Genomic DNA, 26,040 nt, shown 5'->3' with positions numbered 1-26,040 from the left:
GAAATAGATAAGCTTTAAAAAAAAAGACAACTTAGGAAGTTCAGTGAGAGTCTGAGCATGCTGCCATCCCAAATTCTTTCTAGGGGCAAGAATTCAATAAAGGTATGGCTAATAGTCTGTGGTGTTTCCTGATGGCTAATGCCCTGTGAACTCTGACCTCTCAGCAGAAGCTGGAAGGATTTTCATACTCACAGTGAGGTGAAGAATGAATATAGTGATTAACACCTATTTTATAGATAGCTTGAAAGCTAGGGCAAGGCCAGGCACCAAGCAAAAGTTCGAACAGGAAATATGTCTCCTATGAAGCTTCAGACCACTAAATACTTTTCTCTTGTAAACCTCAAAGAGTCATTTTAAAAGAGCCGAGGTGAACCTCGCCCTTCTTTGGAAAGAATCAAAAGAACAGACAAATGAACTTCCTCTCCTTTTATTAATCCATCAACCTCAGTTTCACATTGCATCACCATTAGGATTCTAATTTCTGCTTTCTATCACTTTAAGGTATGTTCTCAATAACGAGCTGATCCTGCTGAAGGGCTTCAAGTCTACAGTCAACATACGTTTATAATTAGTTAGCTTTTTTTTTTTAACAACACAGTAACGGGTTAATAAGAAATATCAGATTACATTGGGAAAAGCTCACAGGTCGAAAACGACACAAAAAACACCAACAGAAAATAAGCCCTAGCCCTTTGGCCACTGAGGACTCTCAGATACTGAGGTCATCCAAAACATGGGGGAAAAGGCTCATCTGGCCAGCCACCGAAAGGATCTGAGTCGCATACAAGTGTGGGCCTCTTGAAGTCAATTCCCAAGAATATCCAGAGTGGCAGAGTAGATACAAGTAATTAATCTGGAAACATTCAAAAACTAATAAACAATCAATAACTACAAATACTTATTGAGCTCATGGAATGCAAAGGCACTCCAGGCAAAGCCAAATTTTCAATGCAAAGAATTTAGCTACCTGAAGCTTTGTCTAGCAAATTTCCCAAATAACCCCCAATAATCTCAAGTAAATACGTCTAGAGCTCCCAGGCCAAGTGTAAACTACTTCTGTTCAGATAGATATAGATACACAAATTCAACTGAATTCAACATACATCTCTTACAAGCTCATTCTATGTGAGATATTGTACTCAGCCCTGAGGTTACAGGGAGCCCCTTGTTTTCAAGGACAAATGGATATACCACATACACAGGTAAGTAAATAGGTGGCATAAACAAAATCATTTCAAGAAAGAGATAGCAGTAATAACTTGGAGGTGGGTCAAGACAGGCTTCACAAAAAGTGGTACCTGGGAAATGCCTACAATGGCACCAATGTTCAATTCAGGAAAAGCCTTTTGATTAACGTGAACCTTAATTTTTTTTTTTTAATTCACCAAAGAGGTTCTTCAAGATTCCACCACAAAGCAGAGCAGGCATGTTTTCCACATGGGTCTTTGAAGCTGTTACAGTCCTAGTCTGGGATTAAGAGTTGGAAGGGACTTTGGAAGCCATTTAGATCAAATCCCTCATTTTACAGATGAGGAAATTAAAATTCATGATTCTTTGCTCTTCTCAGGCTCACCTAGCAAGGCAATGCCTCTGGAGGGGGCTGAACCCACTTCTCTCTGACCCCACAGAGAGCACTCTAACATCTACAGTAGTCTTCCATTATTTAAAAGTCAAGATTCTAGAAGCTTATATATTTAAGTCAATGCTTAACACTTTCATATCCTATTCAAAACAATGTCTCTGTGGATGGCATGTCCTACAAAATGAGGGAAAGAGATTAGTAGGCACACATTGTGGGAAATGTGTTCATACATAGTGGGAGGATGGGGAGGATTCACAGAGCCATGGATTGAAAGCTGGGAGGGACCTCAGAGGTCTAGTCCAACACTCTCGTATTACAGATATGGCAACCGATTGCCAGGAATTGAAATGATTCCTCAAAGTCGCATAAGGAGGAAGGAGGAGAGCTGAGATTTGAGCTAGCTATTGGATTCCCCCTAAAAAATGTAAACTACAACAAATAATGAATAACTGAATGAAGAGCTATTTATTCACTACTTTCCTATGAGCACAGCACTGTGCTAAGTGCTGAGGGATAAAAAGAGAAAAGTAAGGTGGTACCTGCTCTTCAGAAGCTCACATTCTAATGGGGAGAGAACACATAAGAGAGGTTTTAGATACAAGTCAGCAAAAAAATATATTTTTGCAACAGAATGAGCATGGAATGTAGTCAAAAGACTAATGTGATTCTTGGCCGTTCCACTAACAGGTGTGTGACCTTACGTAAGTCACGTCACCTCTAGACCTTTTTTTACTTCATCTGTAAAACATTAGATTTAGACTAATTCATCTGAAAAAGCTGAGCTGGACCTTAAAAGTCATCTGGGCCAAAGCTTTCATTTTACTGCAAACTGTGGTCCAGTGCCTAGACAGGGGAGCAAAACTATCTCAGATCACATGGGTGGTATGCAGTAGAGCACAGTTTCTAACTAGAAAGCCTAGGAAGCCACAGATCAATTTGTTACAGACTTAAATGACAATGTTCAGTTTAGTTCAAAGTTTTATTTTTCAAGAGTGTTCAAGGGTTTATAAAAGTGGTGGCAGCCCTGGTAGTGCTATGACCTGTTTCTATGGTGATGCCTGTTAGCAGGATTAATGCTTTTTTCTTCTTTTTTGGATGTTTAACGGAGTCATCCCTACAAAACTCTAACAGTTTACAAACAAAGAAAATAAATGTCAATTGTCCTTTTCCACAACCTGCCACCATCTTGGATTAGTCCCCCAGTTGATATTCAAAGCCCACACAACCACAGGAACCTTCTGGTATACATCCAGTCCCCTCAGACCCATCACTACAAGCATTAATGAAACCCCAACATTCTAGGTGTCCCATATGAGATGGGCTAATTGGGGAGTACAATCTCACAGAATCTTAAAATTGGAATGGACCTCAAAGGCTCCCTCTAGACTCTATGTTAAAGCACAAAATGCCTGCTCTGTTTGGCATTGAAAATCCTTCACAATGTGGCCCCGGTCCAGCCTTCCTTAATGATTTCACATTTCTTCCCTTCATCTACTGCACCTTCCAGACAAATATGATTCCCTGATGCTTACCATCCACTACATTGCATCTCCCACTTCCTTTTCTTTGCACAGGCTCTCCTCTATGACTGGAAGGTTCTTCTTCCTCACTTCTGGCTCTCTAAACCCCTAGCTCCCTTTATGACTCAGCTCAAGAACTGACCACCTACTGCATGAGAATTTTGCTGATTCTCCCAGGTGTCAGTGCTCTGTCCTGATTCTGAATTTATTTTATTTCCATTTGCTGAGTACTTATTAGTATAGGTATTGTTCCCAACAGAATATGAGCTTCCTTGAAAACAGCATAGATTTTGTGTATGTCTTTGCATTCTCAGTGTCCAGTAAAGTGCTTGTCACCTGCATAGGATGGATTTACTAAATTAGAATATAAGCACCCTGAGGACAAGGAATGTTTTTTTTCTTTTTTTTCTGTTGTATCCCTAGTGCTCAGACAATGCTTGACACATAGTAGGTATTTCATAAATATTCACTGTTTGGATAAATGCTTGAACTGAATTGAATTTAGTCTATGTACTTGAACAAGAATTCTGACTATAGCCAGTGGACATCTAGCCTTTACTTGAAGACTTCCAGCATAGGGAAGCACCCACTCCCCTTCTTTCTAAGGATTCCATTCCACTCTGGGCAAAAAACTAATTGGCAAGAAGATTTTCTTGACATCTGATCTAGATCTGCCTCTCTATTCCCCGTCTTCTCCAACCCCCCCACCCCACATCCTGTCACATCCCCTGACCCTGGTTGTACATCTGCCCAGGTAGAGCCAGTCACAGGTGGGGAGTTTCGACAATAGATACACTGCCTTCCTAAGTGATCCACACCCCTCCCATTCACCAGAAGCCCAAGGGACACGGAAGCTCTCATCTCTCACTGAAGAAAAGCAACAAAGAAAATGAATCAAACCCATTTTCCTCTTTCTTCCTGGGTGCTTCCTTCCCTCGGATTACAAGCTCTGCCTAAAACTTCCATTTCACATTCATTTACTGGAGGGCATTTTTCTTTCTCCTTGAAAAACTGAATTTTGTTTCTGCCTCATAAGGGACCATGAAGAAGAAGGTCTGCACTGCTTGGAGCCCTCACTGGATAGCTGTCACTCAATCATTCACTGTCTGAAAAACTATTCACTAATTCAGTCCTGCCCAGAAGAAGGGAGAGAGTGTGTACAGATTTAGGAGGGGCCACAGCCTGTCCTGGCAGGTGCTGACCAATGGAAGTGGGTCAAATTTCAATTCATTTTATAACCAAACCAATGACTGCTCATTGGTCAGTCTTGCCTCATTTAAAAGAAAAACAAACAAAATCTTGAAGTCAAATTTTGTCCCTGGCAAGAATTAGCTTAGGCGAGTAGAGCAAAATTAGAGCAAAATCTGAGAAATAGAAGGATAGTAGCCACCGACCAGTCCAGTGATCTCAAAGTGTCACCTGGGATAGCTTGAGACTTTTGTTGTGGTTGTTGTTATTCAGTCAATTCAGTCACGTCCAACTCCTCTGTGGACTATTCCTGAAGTTCTCTTGGCAAGGATACTGAAATGGTTTGCCATTTCCATCTCCAGTTGATTAAGGCAAACAGAAGGTAGGTGACTTGTCCAAGGTCACACAGCTATTAAGTGTCTGAGGCCAGATTTGAACTCAGGTCTTCCAGACTCCAGGCCCAATGCTCTATCCACTGAGCCACCTAGATACCTCCTGGGCAACAGAGGTTAAGTGACTTGCCCAAAGTCCCACAGCTAGTAAGTATCTGAATCTGGCTTTGAATTCAAGGTCTTTCTGACTCCAGGATCAGTGTACTGCCCACTGAACCCTCTAGCTTCCCCAAGACCCTTTTTAGATGTCCACAAAGTCAAAACCATTTTCATAATAGTGCTAATAATAATCATTAATGCTAATTATAATGATGATGCTCATAATAATGCTAATACTAAGACATCTTGATTTATAACATGGCAAATATCAATAGATATAAATCATGTAAACAAATATTCTTTGGGATTCTCAGTAATTTTCAAGAGTGTAAATGTTTCCTAAGACCAAGAAGGCTGAGAACTGCTGATATAGTGTGACCAATATATGAAAGAAATGTACACTACAGGAGAGCCAAAAAGTGGCATTCTGACTCCATGACCTCCAAAGATGGGGAACCAAGCATGTTTCACTTTGGACAGCTCCCATTGTTGGGACTCTTTGGAGACACATTCAGTGCCTCGGGTCCTTAATTCTCAGCAAATGCCCAAAGAAAACCAGCCAGGATCTAGAACCTTAAAACATGCTTAGACCAAGACGACAAGAGTTCTTCATCAGTGAGTCATTTCATTGCTGCCTATTTTAGGGCAAGTAAAAGTAAAGTAATTTTTAAAAAAGAAGATGTTGCAGTGCTTATCTTCCACTCTCTAAGGCACCAAAGAGGGCGATATTGGGGTTTTGGAGGATGTCTGTTCAAATTCTGACTTGGTCTCTTGGTACTGTATGACCTTGAGCAAGTCACTGAACCTGTGGGCACCAAGTTTCTTCAACTATAAAATGAAGAGAGATCATCTCAATGATGTTGGAAGTTGCTTTCATCTCTATATCTATGAATTTATGGTACTAATCCAGACTGCACCTAAAAAAGAATCCATACCACAGCAACCCCAACAAATAATCATTCAGTCTCTGCTTAAATCACTCTGAGGAAAGAGTCTCACCACCTATTGAGGGAAGCAGCCCATCTCACTTCTGGACAGCTTGAATTGGGAAAAGGTTTTTTTTTCTTTTATCAAACTCACATTCCTGAGGGGTTTATCTTGTTTTGTTTATTAAAAAATGATGCACACATTGATTCTTAGTTAAAATAAATTCCAGTTCTGACTTTAATTTGACTACAAAATCAGCAAACATCTCTATCGCTGCCTGTTCATACACTACAACCACTCCCTGACTTAGGAAGTAACTCCTAGGGAGAAGCCTGGAGCTCAGCAAGATTAAATCACCCGCCCCAAATCACCAAACTAAGGACTCAGCTACAGAAGCTGGACCCTTGCCTTCCTCACTCCAGGCTTCTTCAATCTATTTGCCATACTGTTCTACTACTAGCCGTTTGTCTCCCACTCTTTTTCTCCATATGCCTGTCTGTGTCTGTGTGTCTCTCTCTGTCTCTCTGTCTCTGTGTGTGTCTCGCTCTCTTTCTCTCTCTCTCTGTCTCTCCCTCTCTGTCTCTCTCTGTCTGTGTCTCTCCATATATTTTAGCATCATTATAAGTAGCATAAAATCAAATCATTTGCAAAGTATCACCTCAGAACCTGGGTCATCACCCAACAAGTTGAACAAGCCACCTTGACCACCTTCCCCCATGCCACAGTAACCGAATCCACCTCTGTGGGCTCATCCAACTAGAAAACAATGTAAAGATTAAAAATGGTCCCTTTAGAGAAACACAAACAAGTACATGGCAGGGGAGGTGATCTGGCCTCATAAGAGACAGAGTTTCTGTTGGCGCAAAGATCACACAGTCAACCTTAACTAGTTCTTCAGCTTCCTACAGGCTTTACCTATTGCACTGTGGAGATACCTTTTCTCAGAGAGACTCTAACTCATCCACCAAGCTTGAATGAAAAAGCCATCAGTGGACCTACAAAAATCTGACCACTTTGTTTTGGTCCAGACTCGGGATTTCATCAGGGTCAGGAACTCCAGGTTAGGACAATGCCTCTGGCCCTCCAGAGTAGTTCTTCTCTGCAGGTTAGAGCACTAACAAGTGAAATGACTTTTCCAGCATCACAAAGGCCACATGGATCAGAAGCAAAACTTGAACCCAAGTCTTCCATACTTCAAGACTGACTCTCTATCCACTATTCCCCATGATCTCTGAATAGTAATAAATAAAGCATAAGCACTCTAGGAGGGAGAGAAAGAAAGGGACAGAAAGACAGGGAGAATGAAGAGAGAGAGAGAGAGAGACAGAGACAGAAACAGAGAGAGGAAGGGGGAGAGAGAGAAAAAAAGAGAGGAGAGAACGAAAGAGTAAGAGGAAGTAAAGGAGAAAATGAGAGGAGGACAGGAGAGTAGAGACAGACAGAGACAAAGGGCAGTGGGAAGCTGCCTAAAGGGAATGGAATACTTACTACCACAGATATTCCCTGCTCTTCCTCTTTGTTCCCAAGCCAGGAAATATATCAGTTTTGCAAAGTTGAGGATGTTGGCACATGGGAAGAGCACTTACTTGGGGGGGGGGCAGAGGACCTGGGTTCAAATCTTAACTCTGACACTTGTGTGATCATGAGTAAGTCAATTAACCTCTTTGGGCCTTGGTTTCCTTATCCATAAAATGAATATGTCAGACTTGGTGACCCCTGAGGTCCCTTCCCACTCCACTCCTCTAATCCTGGGATTCCCTGATTTATCTTCCCTGCTCCTAAGGCATGCTCTAACCTGCAGTGAGGGGGAGGGGCAGGTGGAGGCATTCCTCTTCAAATCCCAGAAAACCAAACTCTCACTCCAGACAAAAGAGGCTAAGGAAGTCCTGGGGTCAATCACACATGATGTTTATCCAAAAGACTTCAAGAATTTATTTCCAATGGCCAATGCTAGCATTAAGGCACTGACTGATTCTTTTGAAAGTTTAATTAAAACATTAAAAGCCAGCACTTAGGAACTGGGGAAGCCATGACTTCCTGAGGACAATTGAGTAGATTCGTAAACTTTCCCCAAACCTGCAATGCAAATCTGCCCGCGTAAGTCTTCCAAAATAAACTCCTCTGGACAGTAGCTGCCCTGTTAGCCTGAGAGCTAGGAATTAACCAGACACTGCTAGATTTCCTCTATGGTGGCTGACTTTATTGGGGGAAAAATCTTGCCAACAACTGGGTGACAACGCAACTTTTGTGTCTTTTGGAAAAACTCATTATTCTGATGAGGGCAAGAGATAGTAAAATGCTAAACATTTTGAACTCTTGCCAGACTAATCAGGACGATTTCCCAAATGCCAAAACAGGAACTTCCTATAAGAAATAACCTCTCACATTTCTACCTTCAATTAGAAAGTTGGGAAGGACAAGTCTGCATCTGGTGTCAAAACAAGAATTATTGAACCCTCCCCCTCTCCTCGGCCCCTACTTTGCTTTGCTTTGCTTCCTTTCTTCACAGAAGGAAGAGAGATTCAGGTGCAAATGGGCAGTTCACTTGCAACTTAGGCAATCTCAACGATGCTGGAAGCCCACAGGCACTCACCATTGGACGTGGTGCTGGAGGCTGCTGCTTTCTCACTGACATCAGCCCGTGTGGGGCACTTGGCAATGGGAGTCTCCACTTTCTTCTTCTCACTGGTTGTGGCGTTGTGGGACTGAGCCTCCATGATGGCTTCTCATTCCATCAGCTCTCTCCAAGGAACTGTACCTACAGTAAATGAGAACGTGGTCAGCTCCTATCCCAAGCCAAGCAAGTTGCCAAGACTACCCCGCTCTGACCCTGAGAAGGAACTGAGCCAGGAGACACTTCACCCTAAGTCAGCTAGCAGAAATCTGGGGCTTTAAGGGAGTAAGGAAAACTCTCTCTATATCAGTGAAATTAGGGAAGCTGGAACAATTGCCCACAGAATTCAGACTTCAAAGCCACTTTTCCCTGAAGGAGTCTTACAAGAGATGGCAGTTTCTCAACGAATGACTCTCAAATAAAATGTCTCAAGGGTCTGTGCTTAGCATTGTGCTGGTCAATATTTTTGTCAATCACCAGAAAGTTAACATGATACAGGGGGTGGAAATTTAATATTGGAGTAAAGAAGACTTGAGTTCAAATCTCGCTTCTGACACATACTAAATGTGTAATTTCCACTTCCCCTCTTCCCTGGCATCCTTCAAAACTCAGCTCAAATCCCACCTTCTACAAGAGATCTTTTCTTGTCCAAGTACAAAGATAGGTAGATAGATATTAGCTAGCATTTACACAACACTTTAAGGTTTGCAAAACACTTGATATTTTCTCATTTTATGTGCACAACGATCCTTTATTTTGCAGATAAGAATACTGGGACAGACAGAAGTTATGTGAATTGCCCAGGGTCACACAGCTAAGGAAGTGTCTGCAGCTGGATTTGAGTTCATCTTCCTGACTACAGGTCCAATGCTCTATCCACTTAGCCACTTGGGTGCTTTGCATGCATGTGTGAACACACACATATACACACAACACACACATACATACACACATCATATGTGTGCATATGTGCATATATATATATATATTAGCATATTGTTGTTTGTAAGTTGTTTTCCTCATTAGAAAGTGAGCTCCTTAAAGGCAGTAACTATGCTGTTCCTTTCTTTGACTCCCCAGTGCTTGGTAGCATGTCTGGCACCCAGTAGGCACTTAATACATGTTTGCTGATGATAAGCATGTTGATGACGATGATGGTCAGGGCCCCAGAGAACTCTAAGCATTGACACTGCAGAACAGAGGTGGCACTGTCTTCATTGGTAGGGGGCATATTCTACATCCAAGAGATAACATCGGGTCCTTCTCCATTGTCTCCCCCAACAACTTAAACAAAGATACATAAGGTGTTGTTATCCAATCCAGAAGAGTTGTTATCCCAAACAAACACTTCATAAAGTATCATAGATTGATTTGAGATTGGAGCAGCTATAGTTTGAGCTAATGGCCCCCAAGGTCCTTCCCAACTCTAAGATCCTGCTCCCACCCCCAGCAGCAAGCCAGCATCTCATCCCCCCATATCTCCCTGTGTTTATTTGGTGCCTATTCTGTATTTGATTACATATGTACACTTCACTTTCCCCTAGAGAGCGTCAGCGCCTTGAGGGCAGAGACCGTTTCCTTTTTTTTTTTTTTAATACCTCCAGTACCCCCCACAGTGTCTGGCTTTTAGCCGCCATTCCATCAATGCTTGTAGAACAAATAAAGGAATGGACTCCATCTCAATTTTACTTTCCAGGTGTCATCAGCCTCAGACCTGAAGCAGCCTTTTACTACAAGCTGCCAGCTCTCTTCTTTGATTTTTTAAATAAGGCACATGAACGGAATTCCAAGCCCGATGGAGATTTTGTAGTACGTGTTCATCTTAAAAAAGCAAGAATTCCTCATCTTTAAACTCTGCAAATCCCAGAAGCCAGGGAAGGATTCCAGCCTGCTGATCGATCATCTAGCTCCCCACCACCCAAATATTTAAACTATACAATTCATCTGAATTTCACACACACACACACACACACACACACACACACACACACCCCTTTGTCTTCTACTCTTCCTTAAAACATGCAAACACCTCCATTTGTTTGAGTTACACTTTTAAAACAAACAAGAGGTGTTAGAACAGAACACTTTCCACTCTGCAAGGAAAGTTCAAGATTGCGCATGGCGTGTGATGGGATCACTTGCTTAGGAAACCTAGGACGTGTTCCTGCTGGGCAACGAAGCTGCCTTCCTCAAGCCCCTGTCCCTTCATTTTCTCCCTATTTCATTTTTGTTGCTTTTGTGCTGGTGATGTAAGGGCTAGGATGTGTAATAGGAGAGAAGTACATTACCCCAGCAGAACTCACGCTTAGTTTTTTCCCGGTTCTGCTCCAGTGCTCTCTATCTTGTGGCCAGAGAGGACAGTGGAGTTATTGTAGGAGTTTCGAGTCTATAGGCACACCAAGCAGAAGCCTGACAGGCGCTCCTTTTACATAGCATTGTATCTCCCACCTCCATGCCCTTGCCCAGGCACTGACCCATGCCTGGAATATGCTTCCTTCTCACCTTACTCCTCCCAGAATTCCCAGCTTTTTCTAAAACTCAGATCAAGTGCCACCTCCTTTAGGAATCCCATCATGTTTTCCCACTTCCATTGCTAGAGTCTTTCACCCAGAAATTACTTAGTATATACTTTGTGTTTCATTTTATATAAATATGTTGTTTTCTTCAATAGAATTGTCATTTCATTAAGTGTTATTTTGTGCCAATCACTACTAAGCTATAGTATCCATGAGGGAAGATATTATTTCATTTTTGCCTCTGCATCTCATAGCATAGTGCGTGAAACACAGTAGCTGGGATTTTTTTTTCTACTTTTAGGTTTGAAATTAATTATTTAGCATCAGCAAAATATGCAATGCAACTTTTTAAATCATCAGGTGAATCTTCTATAGGGTCACAGATCAATAAAAGTTGACCTTCACAGTCAAGAGGATGGATTCAGAGCTAGAAGAGCCCTGAAAGGCCAGGAGATCCAACCTTTTACATATAAGAAAACTGAGGTGAAATGACTGGTCCAAAGTCTCAAGTGGCAAAGACTAGAAATATACTTGAGTCCTATGATGCCTCCCCCTCTCCACCTGCCATGACAGCATTCTTTCCACCATACCACACTGTTCATAAACTGAATAAGAAATCATTCCAGGAGCATAGGAATTTTAAAATCAGTGTCGATGCCGCTATGATTAATACAGCATAACTTCCTTTTTGAAATGTTCTTGTAAGTTTAGAGTAGTTTTCAATGAACCAGCACAGACCATTCTCAACACTTTGGATAAATGGAAGGTTATGGTAATTCTCTTTTACAAGTTAATACAAAAAACTCACAAAAAATACATACACTATGATGTGTGCCTTCTTCAGGGCATAATGTTTACCAATAGTTTCCTGTTCAAATTATCTGAGCAACCCAGAGAATAACTAACAAGCCTAAAATCCTTTTCTTCAATGGATACAACTAACAAGATATAGTCCCAAGCACTGACCAAGGTTCCCTATTCAAACAATGTTTTCCCCTAAACAAAGCTCTCCCTCTCAACAAAGGCAAAAAACAAAACAAAACAAAACAACAACCACAATCCCCCCCAACACACACAATCTACAAAATAGTGATGATCACTCAAGTCTTAAAGGTCCAACTTCATTAGAGAAGGTTCTTGAGAGAGTGAGTTTCAAGACATTGCTTAGAACGATCACTTGCCACCAGCCTCCACTTAGCAATCTCTTCTCATCTCTCCCTCCACACCTCCATCCATAATTTTGGTCACCGTATTTTCAGATTCCATTCCTTAGCAGCTAATTCTCTTAGAGTTCAGCTTGGAGCTCTACACAGCTCCTCAAAAGCCATCAGCTCATCATGCCCACCACAGCACACTGTATCGCTGCACAGCAAGACATTTATGAAGGGTCAAATTTTAGCCTCTTTTGTCTTTCCTACTTTCATTAAGGTTAAGCTAGGGCTTACTAAGAAGAAACAAATGGGGTATGTGTATGTCTGTCTGTCTATCTCTGTATATGTGTGTCTGTGTGTCTATGTGTCTGTGGGTGTGTGTCTATGTGTCTGTGTGTCTCTGTATGTGCCCACTCATCACTATGGGTATAAATAAATAATGGGTTGAGTGGCAAAATTGTGTTCCGAGTTGTCAATTTAATACTATGACATGGAATTCTCTAATGGAAAATCAAGATAGATGACAAATACCATTTTGAGTGACTCCTTTATAACACACCTCCCCCATTGGCTTTGATATAATTTTCAAAAATAAGAACTATAATAATATTTCTGTCTGAAGTCAGAAACTCTACTATCTTGAATAAAGAAGTGAATTCAGTTGTTTTTCTTGAAGTAAAACAGATGGGTGTGAAGTGCTTCTTTTTTTTCCCCTCTAAGAAGTTTAATTTTCTTTTTTTTTCAACTTTGCACTTTTCTACTTCAGTCCTGATCACTACCACCCAAAGCCCAGTTCTGAAATATCATCTGCATGTTTTACGGGGGTGCCCTTGGCTTTTTAGTGACCTAGTCATCCTATGGCTGATGGTCATCACCTTGCTACAAAGACTAGTAAGAGACAACTAAATCAAGGAAAACCACCCTGACATTCAAGAATGACATTGAAACATTTAGAGGAAAAGAGAACTGAGCAGCCCTTCTTCCTCCCTTCATTCTTGGCTTTTCCCCATTCTAACACACTGGAAGTTGTCATAATTTTTGACACACAAACGTCCAAACCCAGGTCTTCCTTCACCCCAAAGTCCCATTTTAGATATGACCCACGTATCTCTACTCCTCATGGTGATAGGTGGAGTGGTCCTCTTTCTATACATCAGGATTTGCATGTACTTCCTATGTAATAAAACACGTTTCAAAGCTTCTGGATAACAGTGGTCAAGGATGAATCAATCAATAAGCATTAAGTGTCTACTATGTGCCAGGAACTGTACTAAATGCCGAGGATAAAAAAAAAGAGTTAAAAGACAATACCTGCCCTCAAGGAGTTTATGATCTAATAATGGGGGAGACAAAATGCAAACAAATCTATACAAAGCAAGCTATCAACAGGCTAAACAGGAAATAGTTCACAGAGGGATGGTACCAGAATTAAGAAGGGTTGGGGAAGGCTTCCTATAGAAGATAAGATTTTAATTGGGACTTAACAAAAGCCAGGGAAGTTAGTCAGAGCAGAGCAAAGAGAATTCAAAATGCCCAGAGTTAAGAGATAGAGGGTCTTGTGTGAGGAACAGCCAAGAGACCAAGATCTAGACTGAAGACCATATGGGGAAGAGGAAGGAGTAAGAAGGCAGGAAAGGTAGAAAGAGGCTAGGGTAGGAAGGGTTTTGAATGCTAAGCAGATGATTTTGTGTTTGACCCTGGAGGTGATATGGAACCACTGGAGTTTATTGAGTGGGGAGGGGGAGTGACATGGTCAGACCTATGCTTTAGGAAAATCAGTTTAGTGGTTGAATGGAGGATGGGTTGGAGTGGGAAGAAACTGGAGGCAGGCATATCCTCCCCCCCCCCAGCAGCTATTGCAATAGTCCAGGTGATGAAGGCCTGCATTAGGGTGGGGGCAGGGTCAGAGGAGAGAAGGGGGAATGCTCAAGAGGATGAGAGCATGGGACACCTACCTCCAAGTCAGCTGTGGCATGTAGCCAATAGAGATCATGAAAGTATGATCTGGTGGAAAAGGTCTCTATTTGGATCAGAGAACAAATCCTGGTTCTGCCACTAACTCCCTGTGTGACCTTCGGGGATGGATTTACTCATCTGTAATGCAATGGGGTGGGATTAGATGGCCCCCATGCTCCTTTTCACCCCTAATTCTATGGTCCTATGAAATCAGCCTCATCTCCCTAGTCAGTCAGCAAACATTTTAGTACTTACTATGTGCCAGGTACTGTGCTAAGCTCTGTGAATACCAAAAAGAAAAAATGCAAAAAGCTGCCCCCTGTCCTTAAGGAGCTCATGTTCTAACTGAGGCAGCAACCAGCCAGCAGCCACCATGTATGTACAAAATACAGACAGAGTAAAATGAAGGTCATCTCAGAGGGAAGAAATGAACACACACACACACACACACAGAGAGAGAGAGAGAGAGAGAGAGAGAGAGAGAGAGAGAGAGAGAGAGAGAGAGAGAGAGAGAGAGAGAGAAATTAATTCTAGGAGAAGATAAAACCACCCAGCCTTGTGTCCATTGCTTTGATCCCCACTCTTTTTGCTTGCTTGGGTCAACCATGGCAACCCTTTCTCCTTTAGCTCCTCCGCATTGGTGATGCCTCCCTCACCTGGGGCTCATTCACTCTTGTGCAGCCTCTGATGTTTCCATACAACTTGAACCACTTCTCTCTGCTGCTCCCAATCCCCACTTTGCTTTCCCCTTGTCTTTTCTTTTTAATCCCTAGCTCTATTTCATTTGTGCCGAAGCCCTCCTATCCAATTCATTAACAAGTGCTTTGCATCCACTGAGAAGAGCTGTCTGCAGCCACAGAGGCACTGCATTCATCATCATTACATCAGCGGGAGGAAGCTCACCCTGATTGCCATCAGCATCCGAAGGTCCCCAATCAGTGGGCAAGCAAACGCCATGCACTTAATTTCTCCGAAATGACTTTGGGTATTTGGGGGCCAGGCTTTGATCCCCACACAGTGCATTCTACGCTTCTCTGCCTTTCCTGGAGACAGTAGCAAGAGAGACAATAAACCTCCAGCAGCCGAACTGTGAGCAAAGTGGAAATACCCAGGGAAGCAAGACGTCCTGTCAGAAAATGTCCTCCTTGCTCAAGGGGATGGAGCCCTTAGTCAATCCTAAGAAACAGGCTCCCAGATTATTAGGACAGACCCAGGGATGTAAGGAAACACTCCCTGGTGCATGAAGATCCTCAGTAAAACTGAGAAGAGACAGCCTTCCTGGGTACAGAATTGTTTCTTATAGACTTAGACAAGGTGAATTCGGTAGGTTCATTTAGGAAAACACCAGCTTTTATCATCTCCTTGTTCCAAACTAAAACTGGAAACTGTATGACCGAACACACAGGCTCTTCTAACACACAATAACACACACTCCTAACACCCACATTTAGCTGTAACTCTGTAACTCTGCCCAGACCTGTTGGCATCCCTTGGGGTGAGGGTGCAGCTTAGCCAGCCTTTCCCTATAGTTTCTTGAAAAAGACCATAAGTGAGTTTTCAAGTCCAACCTTTCCGAATAACTAAGTCTAATTATGTGCTAGAAAGAAAGCTGAATGTGAAGTTCCCAGATTTGGCTCTGCTACTTACTACCTATGTTATTGGGGCAAGTCCATCCACCTCTCTGTGCCTCAGTTTCCTCACATATAAAATGAAAGGGTTGGGCATTTCTTTTAACTTTAAATCAATGATCTTCTTAGCATATGTTTCACTGTCACTTCACTTCTATGCATCTGAGTTTTCTCATCTCTAAAAATGAATGTAAATGCCCCCTACAATAGCCTCTAGCTCCAAATCTAGAATCCTGCCACATGGCTACCTCCTTCCTGTGTTACTTGGAAGGAAGCAAAGCAGCCCATAAGCTGTCCAACTCCTCCAGAAGGTTTGTTTCTAAATTACTTCAGATCAGGCAAAACTTCCGGTGGTGTTTTGTTTTGAATGCAACTGAAGACTTAAAATAACTCCACCAAATGATCCGGATCAGCCATGATCATTGGCCTTGTTCTTGATAGGATCCCAAGCTCATGGCAGCAACCCTTGTGCTCAGTCCCAGCTCTTCCACAATCATCCAATTTAGCCCAGGGAATCACTGATCGAGTGGAACAGATGTTTTCTGCTAGAAGACTACACTTAATGAGACTTCCTGGGATGTTTAGAAAGAGAATCGACCCCTCCCTCAAAGAAATAGATTATTTTTTTTCAGGACTCAGAATCCCTACCCCCCATTCCCATTTTAGCTTTTCCATGAAGTGGCATCTGCCCTTTGCATAGCACAACATACATTTTTATGGGACTGCCCTTTCCTTTACACACAATTACAAAATTAACAGCTGCTTCAAGTTGTGCATTTTGGAGCAACAGTTTAGGATAAATTTCAATGAAATATCGATAACCTCCTCCAGCCATTTAAAGGCAATCTCTAAATAAAGGAGCTCCTACAGAGGAGAGAAAAGAGAAGCCACCAAATGCAAAAAAGCTCAGCTGACTCTCGAGGGGGACAATCAGATTAGGCACAAAAGTGAGGATGCAGAAGGCCGCCATATTGCTCACTTCAGACACTCCTATGGGGACATTTATTAAGTGCCTACTATGTGCCAGGCACTTTGCTAGGGGTTGGGGATGCTAGGACAAGAACCAAAGTCTCTCCCCTGAAGGGGCTTACAGATTCAAAACAAGTACAGGAAATGGGGAGTGTCTGTCCTAACTTCCAGAAGCTCATCAGTGTTTCCCTAACTCCAAGCTCCTGGACTCGACTTCAGGCAGACACATAGGCATGCCTGTTGTGACATAGTAACAGCTTGCCTGCAGACCACCTGCCCAATTTTCCCTTATCTTGTCCCCTGGTAGAGACATGGGCCAAGATTTGCAATTACAATAATGAAACAGGTGTGCACGAAGAGGCATTCTGATTAATCACAGGATCAGTGATTGCTGGTATCGTTTTGCACATGATAACTTTATTAACCCGAAGGAGAGAGGGACGAGTCTAACAATTCTTCCTGTCAACAAGAATATTATCAGAACCAAGAACTGCAACAGGTTGTCTTTGGTAGCTTCCAGTAAAAAGGAGTCCATTAGCCAATCAACATGCCTTTTAAAAATCGCTTACTGTATGCTAGAGATTGCCCTGAGCACAGGTTATACAAAGACAAAAATTTAAAAATTAAAAAAAAACAAAAACAGCTTGCAACACAAGCTTCTTAGGTTACTGCATTCCTGAGTACCAGTTAATAACCCCTCTGACAATAGATTTCGTTGAAGAGGGGTGTGTGTGTGTGTGTGTGTGTGTGTGTGTAAGTGAGACACATAGAGAAAGTCAGAGAGACAGAGACAGAGAGACAGAGGAGAAAGAGAAAGAAACAGAAAGACAGAGCTGGGAGAGAGGAGATTGTAGGTTGAGGTAACAGGTTTTCTTTACTAAGTTAAGCATATTTAACATTTTAAGCCTTCCACTTATTCACTACAATCTCTTGAGAATTTGCCAAATATGAAATAAACACCAAGCACTATCCCACTTAGAAGTCTGGAATGGCTTTCTTTTTAATATGAAATTTAGATTTTTCTGTCATCTGCTTTTGAAAGAAGAAAGGCAGGAGCAGCCACTCTACCAACCCCCCAGCAGCCAGTGGTGCAGTTCTCTGAAATATCTAAGGGGAAGGATAAGACCCCTCTGCTCTTTGACATATCAGAGAGAAGGATGAGACCCCTGTATCATAATGCTTGCTGGCCCTCCTCTTCCAGGGTTTCCCATAACATCTAAATATTTAGGTCAGGACATTGCAGTTTGGCTCTGCTTACATGCCAGAGTGAAATTGAAGATTTTAATTCTTCCTGCCAGGAATGGCTACCTAGGGAGATCCTCAGCTAGCATTCTCTTTTTCATTGGTGTTTTTCATGGCCTGTCTTCCAGCCCCAAACATAAAGTTCTCTCAGACACCAAACTAAATCTGTGCATTAATATATAAGTGAAGCTCATCAATGAAGCACACTGAAGACTATACTTCCCTTGATTCTGTATTTCAAAAAAAAAAGTTTAACCTTGAATTAATCATCTTTCTAAGGTTCTGCCCTCAACTATAGAATAAATGTGTTTTTTTTAAAGCATTGCACATTTTTATCACATTTCTGAAAAAATCTAAATGCATAAATTTTCTTAAACCAAATGACCTCATGGTGATGACACTTGAAATTTTTGGAAACCTGTTTCTCTCCTTTAAACTTTGAGGGGAAAGGACAGACTGTTCCATCAAGCAGAGATCTCCTCACCATTTCTAGATAAATGCTTCAAAGATGCCTCAAAATATCAGCTCCACATCGTCATCCAACACTAGCCCTAATTTCCTATCTATCATGGTCCTGAAGTGTGACCAAGCCAATTTTTTTCCAGTTGTTTTTCAGACTCAGCATTTCTTCTGCCTGTATGCCTAAATCCACCTTCCTAGCAATTTTCGTGAGTACTTCTGCATCGTACTTGAAGCTGCTCCATCCCTGCAATGAGGAAGGACTTGAGTTCCCCTCATCCTCCTGCAGCTCAACTCAATCAGTTCAACCTCTGAAGTCTTTAGCTGCCTAAAGAAAACTTCATTCATGCAAAATCCAATATCTAAATTGTCAAACACCCAGAGTACCCACAAGCCTCCCAGGTTGGCTGAGACCTTCAGTGCTGGGATTTCATTTCATGTACACAGCTCAGAATGGCAAGCATTGTCCTGAAGTGACAGTGACAACTTGGGGTTCAGATTATTCCCTTTAAGGGATTCATACATCTTATTTAATGAAGGCTTCATTCTTCAGGCAGGCTTCAGGGCTGCCTGCAGGATTCTTTTACATGTAGCCAATTCTCCTGGCACTGAATTATTTTTTTGGACCAAAAAAAAAAATACATAAAACTACACAAACCAAATTTAAACAAACCAAAACAAAATAGTCAAAGGTAACAGAAAATGAAGCTTAGTATGGACCCAGCATGTGAGGGCTCCTACATTCCTGGAGTCTGAGTTCTCACCTCCAGATCTGACTGGAGATGCAGATTCTCTCTCTCTCTCTCTCTCTCTCTCTCTCTCTCTCTCTCTCTCTCTCTCTCTCTCTCTCTCTCTCTCTCTCCCTCTTCCCTCCCCTTCCCTCCCTCTCTCTCTCTCTCTCTCTCTCTCTCTCTCTCTCTCTCTCTCTCTCTCTCTCCACTCATGAAGGGTTTTTTTTTTAAAGATCATACAACCTTTTCCAAGAAAGAAAATACAGTTGAAAAATTCTTGCTAAAAACAAGCGAGTCAAATGACTTCCCACTACATTTGAAAGTTATTAAGGAAGTCAGTATCACTGCTATATGGGGCTCCTCACAGTATAAAAAATGCAACCACCCACCCCATTGGTACACCCAATTTTGTGGTTAAATTACTTTTTCTTAGGTACCAAGAAAATAAAATTATTACCTTTAAGATTTCTCCCTGGAGGGAGAGAGAGGGAGAGAGAGAGAGAGAGAGAGAGAGAGAGAGAGAGAGAGAGAGAGAGAGAGAGAGAGAGAGCGAGCGAGCACTGGCCTCCCTAGCTAGCTATTCTAGGCCATCCATCCCAGGCCGTTCCAATTTGGTGCAGGTACAATTTATATGAAGTGTGCATGCCGTGACAAAGGCACAGTGTGAAGCCAACACAGTCTTTAAGAAACTTTCCTCCTAAATCTCTTCGGAAAGCAGCTTGAAAAGAAGGCGAGGATTACAGTCAGCTAGAAGGTAGGGAGGGGACTTACCTCGAGCCTAGCCAAGCGGAAATCAGGAGCCGTAATTCTCCCAGGCGACAGAGTACACTTTCCAAGCTGTAATGGTGTGAAGAAGTCCTGGGCAGCCTCGCCTGCAGGCAGCACTAACCCGCTGATGACTAATGACGGGGCTGCCCAGACAATGAATTTGGGGAGTGAAAACGAACTGAAACCAGGCAGCACCTTGACAAATGGGCTTTCACTCTTTCATTCATTGAATAACCTTTAAGCACCAAATTGGCTCCAGATCTCAGGGGATCTGGGCGGGCGTGGGGTTGGACAATGCCATGCAAAGTATTTTCCTTTTTAATTAAGACTATTATGCAAAACGTATAAACATCATTACAGTGAGGCAAGTATAGGCGCAGATACAGAGCCCAAGGCGGGAGAGAAGGAGGAAAAGAAAAAGGAAGGGAAGGAAGGAAGTAGAAAAGAAGGGAAAGAGAAAAGGGAGACGAGAGTGGGAGCGGAGGGGAGGAGTGAAAGGGGAAGAAAAAATTTAGAAGCTCCTAATGTGATTTTTTTTTTCATTCACTAGGTGGAAATGGCTGTAACTCCGCCTCGCCAAGACACAATTTCTGGCCAAAGAACTGTTGTGGGGTTTTAAAAAGCAGCATAAAAAACAATTTTGAAAAGTGGGCAAATCAATGGTTAAAAAATCTGGTTCTGAGTCCAATAGTGTCATTGAAATCCCAAGAGAAAAGAAGAAAAGCAAAAGACAGATTTTAAGACATTGGTAAAAAAAAAATAGTGTAAAAAGAAAAAATCCAGGTCCTTTAAAGTTTCTAATCAAAGGCCCTGACAAGCACCCCCCCAAAAAAATAATCAAATACCCCCCCAAATAACTCCGCTTTCTACAATGTGGGGTGTGTTTAACAGGCAGAATGCAATATCTAAAATGTCTCTAAATTAACAAGTACCACTTACTCCAGACGGCAATGCCTTTAGCAGCTCCTAAAAACTTCAGAAAAGGATCTTAAAACAGGAAGCTTAGTGAACTCATAAAACCCGTTGTTGGAGCCAGGAACACATAGCATATTTAATCTGCAAACTGTGAGCGTCTCCCATGATTTGAGCGAGATCTGAGGCATGCCCTCAAGGTTTGCTGGGATCTGGGATTAGAGAGTTGATAAGAACCTCGACTGCCCATGGACATGTTTTTCTTCTGCAGTTAAACACAAATGCGGAGAGACATTTGACTGCTGCTTGGCGTTACTGCTCCCGCTATATGAAAGCTCGGCTGCTCCTTTTGCTGTCAATATATCAAAGTTTAAAAAAAAATCATCAAAGTGTGAAGTTTCATTTAAAGTCCTCCCCCGTCTACAGCTCTATTTCACAGGGCTAGCAAATAAGAGAAAAGATGAAAAATCAAGCTGAAAGAACTTGAAAAGTAAGTTTGCAGCGGGACCCAAGCTCGAGTTTGGTTTACTCTGTGCACCCTCCCCCCCACAAATACACTTTATTTCCTTCAAAAAAAATAGACAAACCAAGTCCCCCTGGGGAAGAGGACAGACAAGGGTAGGAGGGGGAGCAGCATCTTCTGACACCGCAGTAAACGGCCACCTCCACCTGGGCTCCGAGGGGGCTTTTTAAGAAAGGACTCTATTTCTCTAGTCATTTTAGCTTTTTAATTGTCTCACATGATCTAAGTTGGCAGAAAATTTCTCGAATCTTCCAAAACAAATCAGACTGACTCCGGAATAGGAATGCCAGCAAAAACTAAACCCTTCTTCAAAGTATTCTTTAGCTAGGGATTTACAACAATTGCAGTAAGAAGAAAAGTCTGACTTTTAAGATAATCTACTATAGTCTAAAAGCATTAACATTCCATTACGAAGGTTTTCCTGAGGATTTCACGACTCACTGAGTCACTCTTCCTTCGAGTCTGTTTTTTCTTAGTGCATTACTGTCTTCATACTGGCAACAGGCTCATTCAAGGGTTTCCTTTCATAACCTCCCCACCCCCAGCCTCCAAAAACTGTATCTGGGCTCAGTAAGCAGCCTACCTTATTTGGAGGAAAAATGCGAGCCCTGGGTCCAGCTCTTCACTACCTTCCTTTCTTCCTCACCTCCACTCTGGGGAAGAGGGGAAGCTTTGAGGGCAGCCAGGTAATCAGGCGGATTTTGCGGGGCCAGAAACAAAGGCTGCCTCCGATTTTGCAGCCTGCCGCTTCACAGCCCCCTCTTCTCTTATATGAGCTCTGGAATACCTCAAGGCAGCCACTTCAGCGGCCAGAATCCCTTCCTTCCCTCTGGGTCAAAGAGGCAGCAGGTGAAGGAACATAGACTATACCTCTGCCCTGACCATTCCAGAAACCCAGCTCTGCCCTTCAAGGTAAGGGGATCAGGCACCAGTAGGACCCGTTCTCATTAAAGCCAGCTTTTAACAATGCGATTCTACTAGTGTTCCCGCAGAGTTCTTTCGGGGAGACTGCAGTCCATACCAGGTGTTCACTGGGCTTGCTAGAGTATCCTAGAAGAGCTGCCCTATCCAAGCCCTGCAATGGAGTTTCGCTCAGGCCCATGGTCTCTACCTTAACACAAAAGCATAAACAAATTTGTTTCCTTCTGGACAGATAAGATCACCCCAAGTTGCTCATTAGTAGATGTTTGCTGGAGACCCCAGCAAAAACAAAAAAAGAAAAAAAGAAGAAAAAAAAAGGATGTGTGCGGCAGCTTGTTAAGACCAATATTTCCATCCATAAACAAAGTCTTCATATACTTCACACTGTTTACATTGTGAAAGTCATTCCCCATTCCTGGGCTGCAGCCCCTGCCCCAGAATATGGAAGCAGCTAGTCTGGGAGCATGGCTTGGATTTTCAGGGGATTTCTAGGACTCTACAACACAGCACTTTCCTCCTTCAAAATAATCTTGACAAGTGTAATTAAGAAACTGTCAGACTATTATTAATTTTTAATTTAGGACCTAAATGAAATAATTACAGAGATCAATCAGTAAGGCACCTATCCAAATTATAAAGCAATTACACAAATACTCAGAATTAATACTTTAGGCCAATTCTTGCAGATTTCAGTTAATAGTTCACTCAAACATGAAACAAACAAACATTAGCAAGAAGGGAATTGCTCTAGTTTCTTCCTTTGAAAGACTTAAGTTTAATCAGCTCAGATCACCAGCCCTCATCATGTTGAATTCAGTCAAGGGGGCACTCCTTTGAAAAACTAGACTATTTCCATTAGTCAGTTCTCTATCTCCGTGTTCTGACTAGCTCAATACCAAATTCCTCCAATAAATTGAGAAATTATACCTCCATTTCAAAATAACTATCATTGCGTTAAGCTTTGGAAAAGTGAATGTAGGTCCAAAGGAAGGAACTGGTATGGTGAGAGGAATAGACACACACACCCCCCACCCCCTAACTACTCAACTCAGGCTCCTGTGGAAGGGTGGATTGGGGTATCATACATACAAACTGGTGACAAAATGCCCAGCCAGACAAGTCAGGAGAATTGCTTAGGCCTCCCCTTTGGGTTGGCAATCAGACAGTCACTCTGTCACTGGGGACTCTAGTGGCAGCTGGAAAATGGGAAGAGTTAGCCATAATAAAGGAGGAAATGTTTTATGGAAATAAAGTTGCCCTCCCCCACTGGAAGAGGGCTACCAGTGCTGGCCCGCTCCCTCACTGTCCCATTCTTCCCACCTGCCTTGCACATGTCCAGTCGAACCCTATGGGTCATTGGCAATACACTGAGGGCAGAGCGAGGAGACAACAGAAGAAGGGGCTGCTGGCACCTTCCCACGTGGGCATGGCGGGCTTTCCTTCTTTCTGTTGGGCATCGTGCTAGAAGCAGAGACAATCTACGGGAGGGATCAAAGAAAAGGAAAGGTCCAGAGTAGGGAGAGCTTCTTCCCGCTGACTTGCTTGTCAAAGACCTGACTCTTACCCCCCCCCACCCGGGTTCCATTCAATTCCGTTGAGCAAACATTTATCTAGCACCTGTGCCGTGCCGGGCACTGTGCTGGGGAAAGCTGGCCTGTGGCAGCTGCTGACTCCCTTCTAACTTAAGCCTTCTACCTCCAGCGAGCATCTAAGCCTGATACCTGCCTGGACTGATTCATACCTAAAACTATTCCCCCACCCCTCCAAAGCTGGCCCCTAAAACAAGGAGGCGGCCTAGGAGCTCGGTCTCTCAGCTGGGCCAAGCTAATCCTACCAGTAATTTGCAGTCGGAAAACGCAGAGATGATCTCCCCTCACCTCCTGCACACACACACCCCCACCCACCCCCACACACACCAGCGGCGCGCTTTTGCTTGTCCCTTCCAAACTCTGCAAATGTGATCCGCTTCTTTAGCCCCGCGGAACCCAGACACCCCCCCACACCTTTTCCCCTTCCCCTCCACCCTCCGGTCCAGCGACCCTCTGCGGTGAGGTCTGGGCTGAGAGGCAGGCACACCCGGCCGTGTGCAGTAAATGGAGGGCCCAGAGATTTGGCCGAAGAGCAGGGCAGCCGGCAGCCCAGCGCTCGAGGGAAGTCCGTTTCCCTGAGCACCAAAGTTTCTACTTCGGCCTCAACCGGGCAGGACAGGCAGGCGGCCCGAGAAAGCTTGGCAGCTTGGCCCCAAGTAGGGCTGGAAGAACCGGTAGCAGCCAGAAGAGCCAGGTCGGCTCGGAGAGTCTTTAGGGCTGTAACGGGCCAGTACTGCGCGGGAGGGAAAGAAGGAGGGAGGAAGTAAAGGGGAGAAGGAGAAAGGGAGGAGGAGGAGGAGGAAGAGGAGAAGGGCGGCACACATCTCCCGGCTTTTGGCTTGCTTGCTAAGTTGCTTGGGGTCTTGGGACTGGAGGTTAGGAGGGCTCTTTTCACGGCCTTTGGCGCTTCCCAAAGGCGTCTCTAACTCCGCGGCAGAGTGCTCGAGCTGTGGCCCCGGGCCCCTCCTGACAGCCTAGGTAAGTCCTTCTGCCTGGCCGCCGCGAGCCACCCGGCAAGAGACAAAGGACTGAGGGTCCCTCACCCTCTCCCTACCTGGCAGCAGCCACTGTCAGGTCCCGCGAAGTTCCCCCACGCCCTGCTCGCGCCGCGCCCCGGCCGCCCTGGCTAGCTCTAAAGAGCCCAGGCGAGCCCCCTCAACACGGAACGGGCCGCGTTGCTCCGCTCCTCACGACCACGCATGGGGGTAGGAGGAGGCAGCACCAGGGTCTCGCGTGTGAGTAATTGGGTGAGTGTGAGTGACTGTGAGGGTGGTTGTGAGTGGGAGTGGGTGAGTGCGAGCGCCTGCCTGGGTGCTTCCCTAGGGTTGCCCTCCTGGCTCCGATGGAGCCCCCACCCCCCGCACCGAGTGTGTGTGTGCCCTCCCGCTCGCTTGCCCGCCGATCCCGGCACCACTCACTGTGATCTGGTAATCTGATCCCCCCTGACTCACCAGCACTGACTGACATTTCTGATTTGGTTCAACCGAGGCGGGGGCAGTGGCGGCAGCAGCAGCCCCAGGAGGAAAAAGAAGAAAAAGAAAGAAAGAGAGGGAGGGAGGGAGGGAGGAAGAAGGAAGGAAGGAAAGAAGGAAGGAAGGAAGGAAGGAAGGAAGGAAGGAAGGAAGGAAGGAAGGAAGGAAGGAAGGAAGGAAGGAAGGAAGGAGGAAAGAGAAAGAAAGAAAGAAAGAAAGAAAGAAAGAAAGAAAGAAAGAAAGAAAGAAAGGAAGGAAAAGAAAAAAGAAAGAAGAAAGAAAAAAGAAAAAAAAAGAAAGGAAGAGAAGAAAGAGAAAGAAGAAAAAGAAAAAGAAAGAAAGAAAGAAAGAAAGAAAGAAAGAAAGAAAGAAAGAAAGAAAGAAAGAAAGAAAGAAAGAAAGAAAGAAAGAAAGAAAGAAAGAAAGAAAGAAAGAAAGAAAGAAAACCGAAAATCCACGGTCCCCATCCCCCGGCTCTGGTACCGCGCAGCCCACTGACCTTTCCGAGGGGCTCCAGCCGCAGGGCGGGCAGCACAGCTCGGCCGGCCTCCGGCCTCTGCCTCAGCTCGAGAAAGCACTTGCTGTAGCTCCGCCAGAGCCTCACATGTTGGAAAAGTTGTCCCTCGGCCCCCTTTCCCCTCCTCCCGCCCCCTCTCCCCCTCCTTCTCTCTCCCTCCTTCTCTTTCTCTTTCTCCCCCACCTCCTTCTCCTTCCCGCCCCCTTTCCCCGCCGCCTCCAAGTTTTCCCCGATGGGGCCGTCCCGGTTTCCCGAGTGCCCGCCCTCTCCTTTTCTCCTCCCTGTCCCCCCGGGGTGCTCCCCGCGGCCCTGGGACAGAGGGTGGCGGGCCGAGGAGGGATGGGGGGCGGGGAAGGGGGGAACC

At 43.9% G+C, this 26,040-nt stretch overlaps 1 protein-coding gene across 1 annotated transcript in view; it reads right to left on the bottom strand.

Annotated features, from left to right (window-relative positions):
• Positions 1–25,791, bottom strand: part of GLI3 (GLI family zinc finger 3) — a 283,642-nt gene extending 257,851 nt beyond the window's left edge. The window contains exons 1-2 of the mRNA XM_020964429.2: positions 25,659–25,791; positions 8,302–8,466 (exon numbers count right to left, since the gene is read on the bottom strand). Coding sequence (XP_020820088.1) covers positions 8,302–8,425 — 124 coding nt within the window. The 5' untranslated portion in view covers positions 8,426–8,466; positions 25,659–25,791. The remainder of the gene's footprint in view (positions 1–8,301; positions 8,467–25,658) is intronic.
• Positions 25,792–26,040: the final 249 nt, after the last annotated feature.

This window comes from Phascolarctos cinereus, unplaced genomic scaffold (genome assembly GCF_003287225.1).
Source record: "Phascolarctos cinereus isolate Bilbo 61053 unplaced genomic scaffold, phaCin_HiC Scaffold_4;HRSCAF=312, whole genome shotgun sequence".
Lineage (NCBI taxonomy): Eukaryota > Metazoa > Chordata > Mammalia > Diprotodontia > Phascolarctidae > Phascolarctos > Phascolarctos cinereus.
This window is presented reverse-complemented; position numbering and strand designations above follow the sequence as displayed.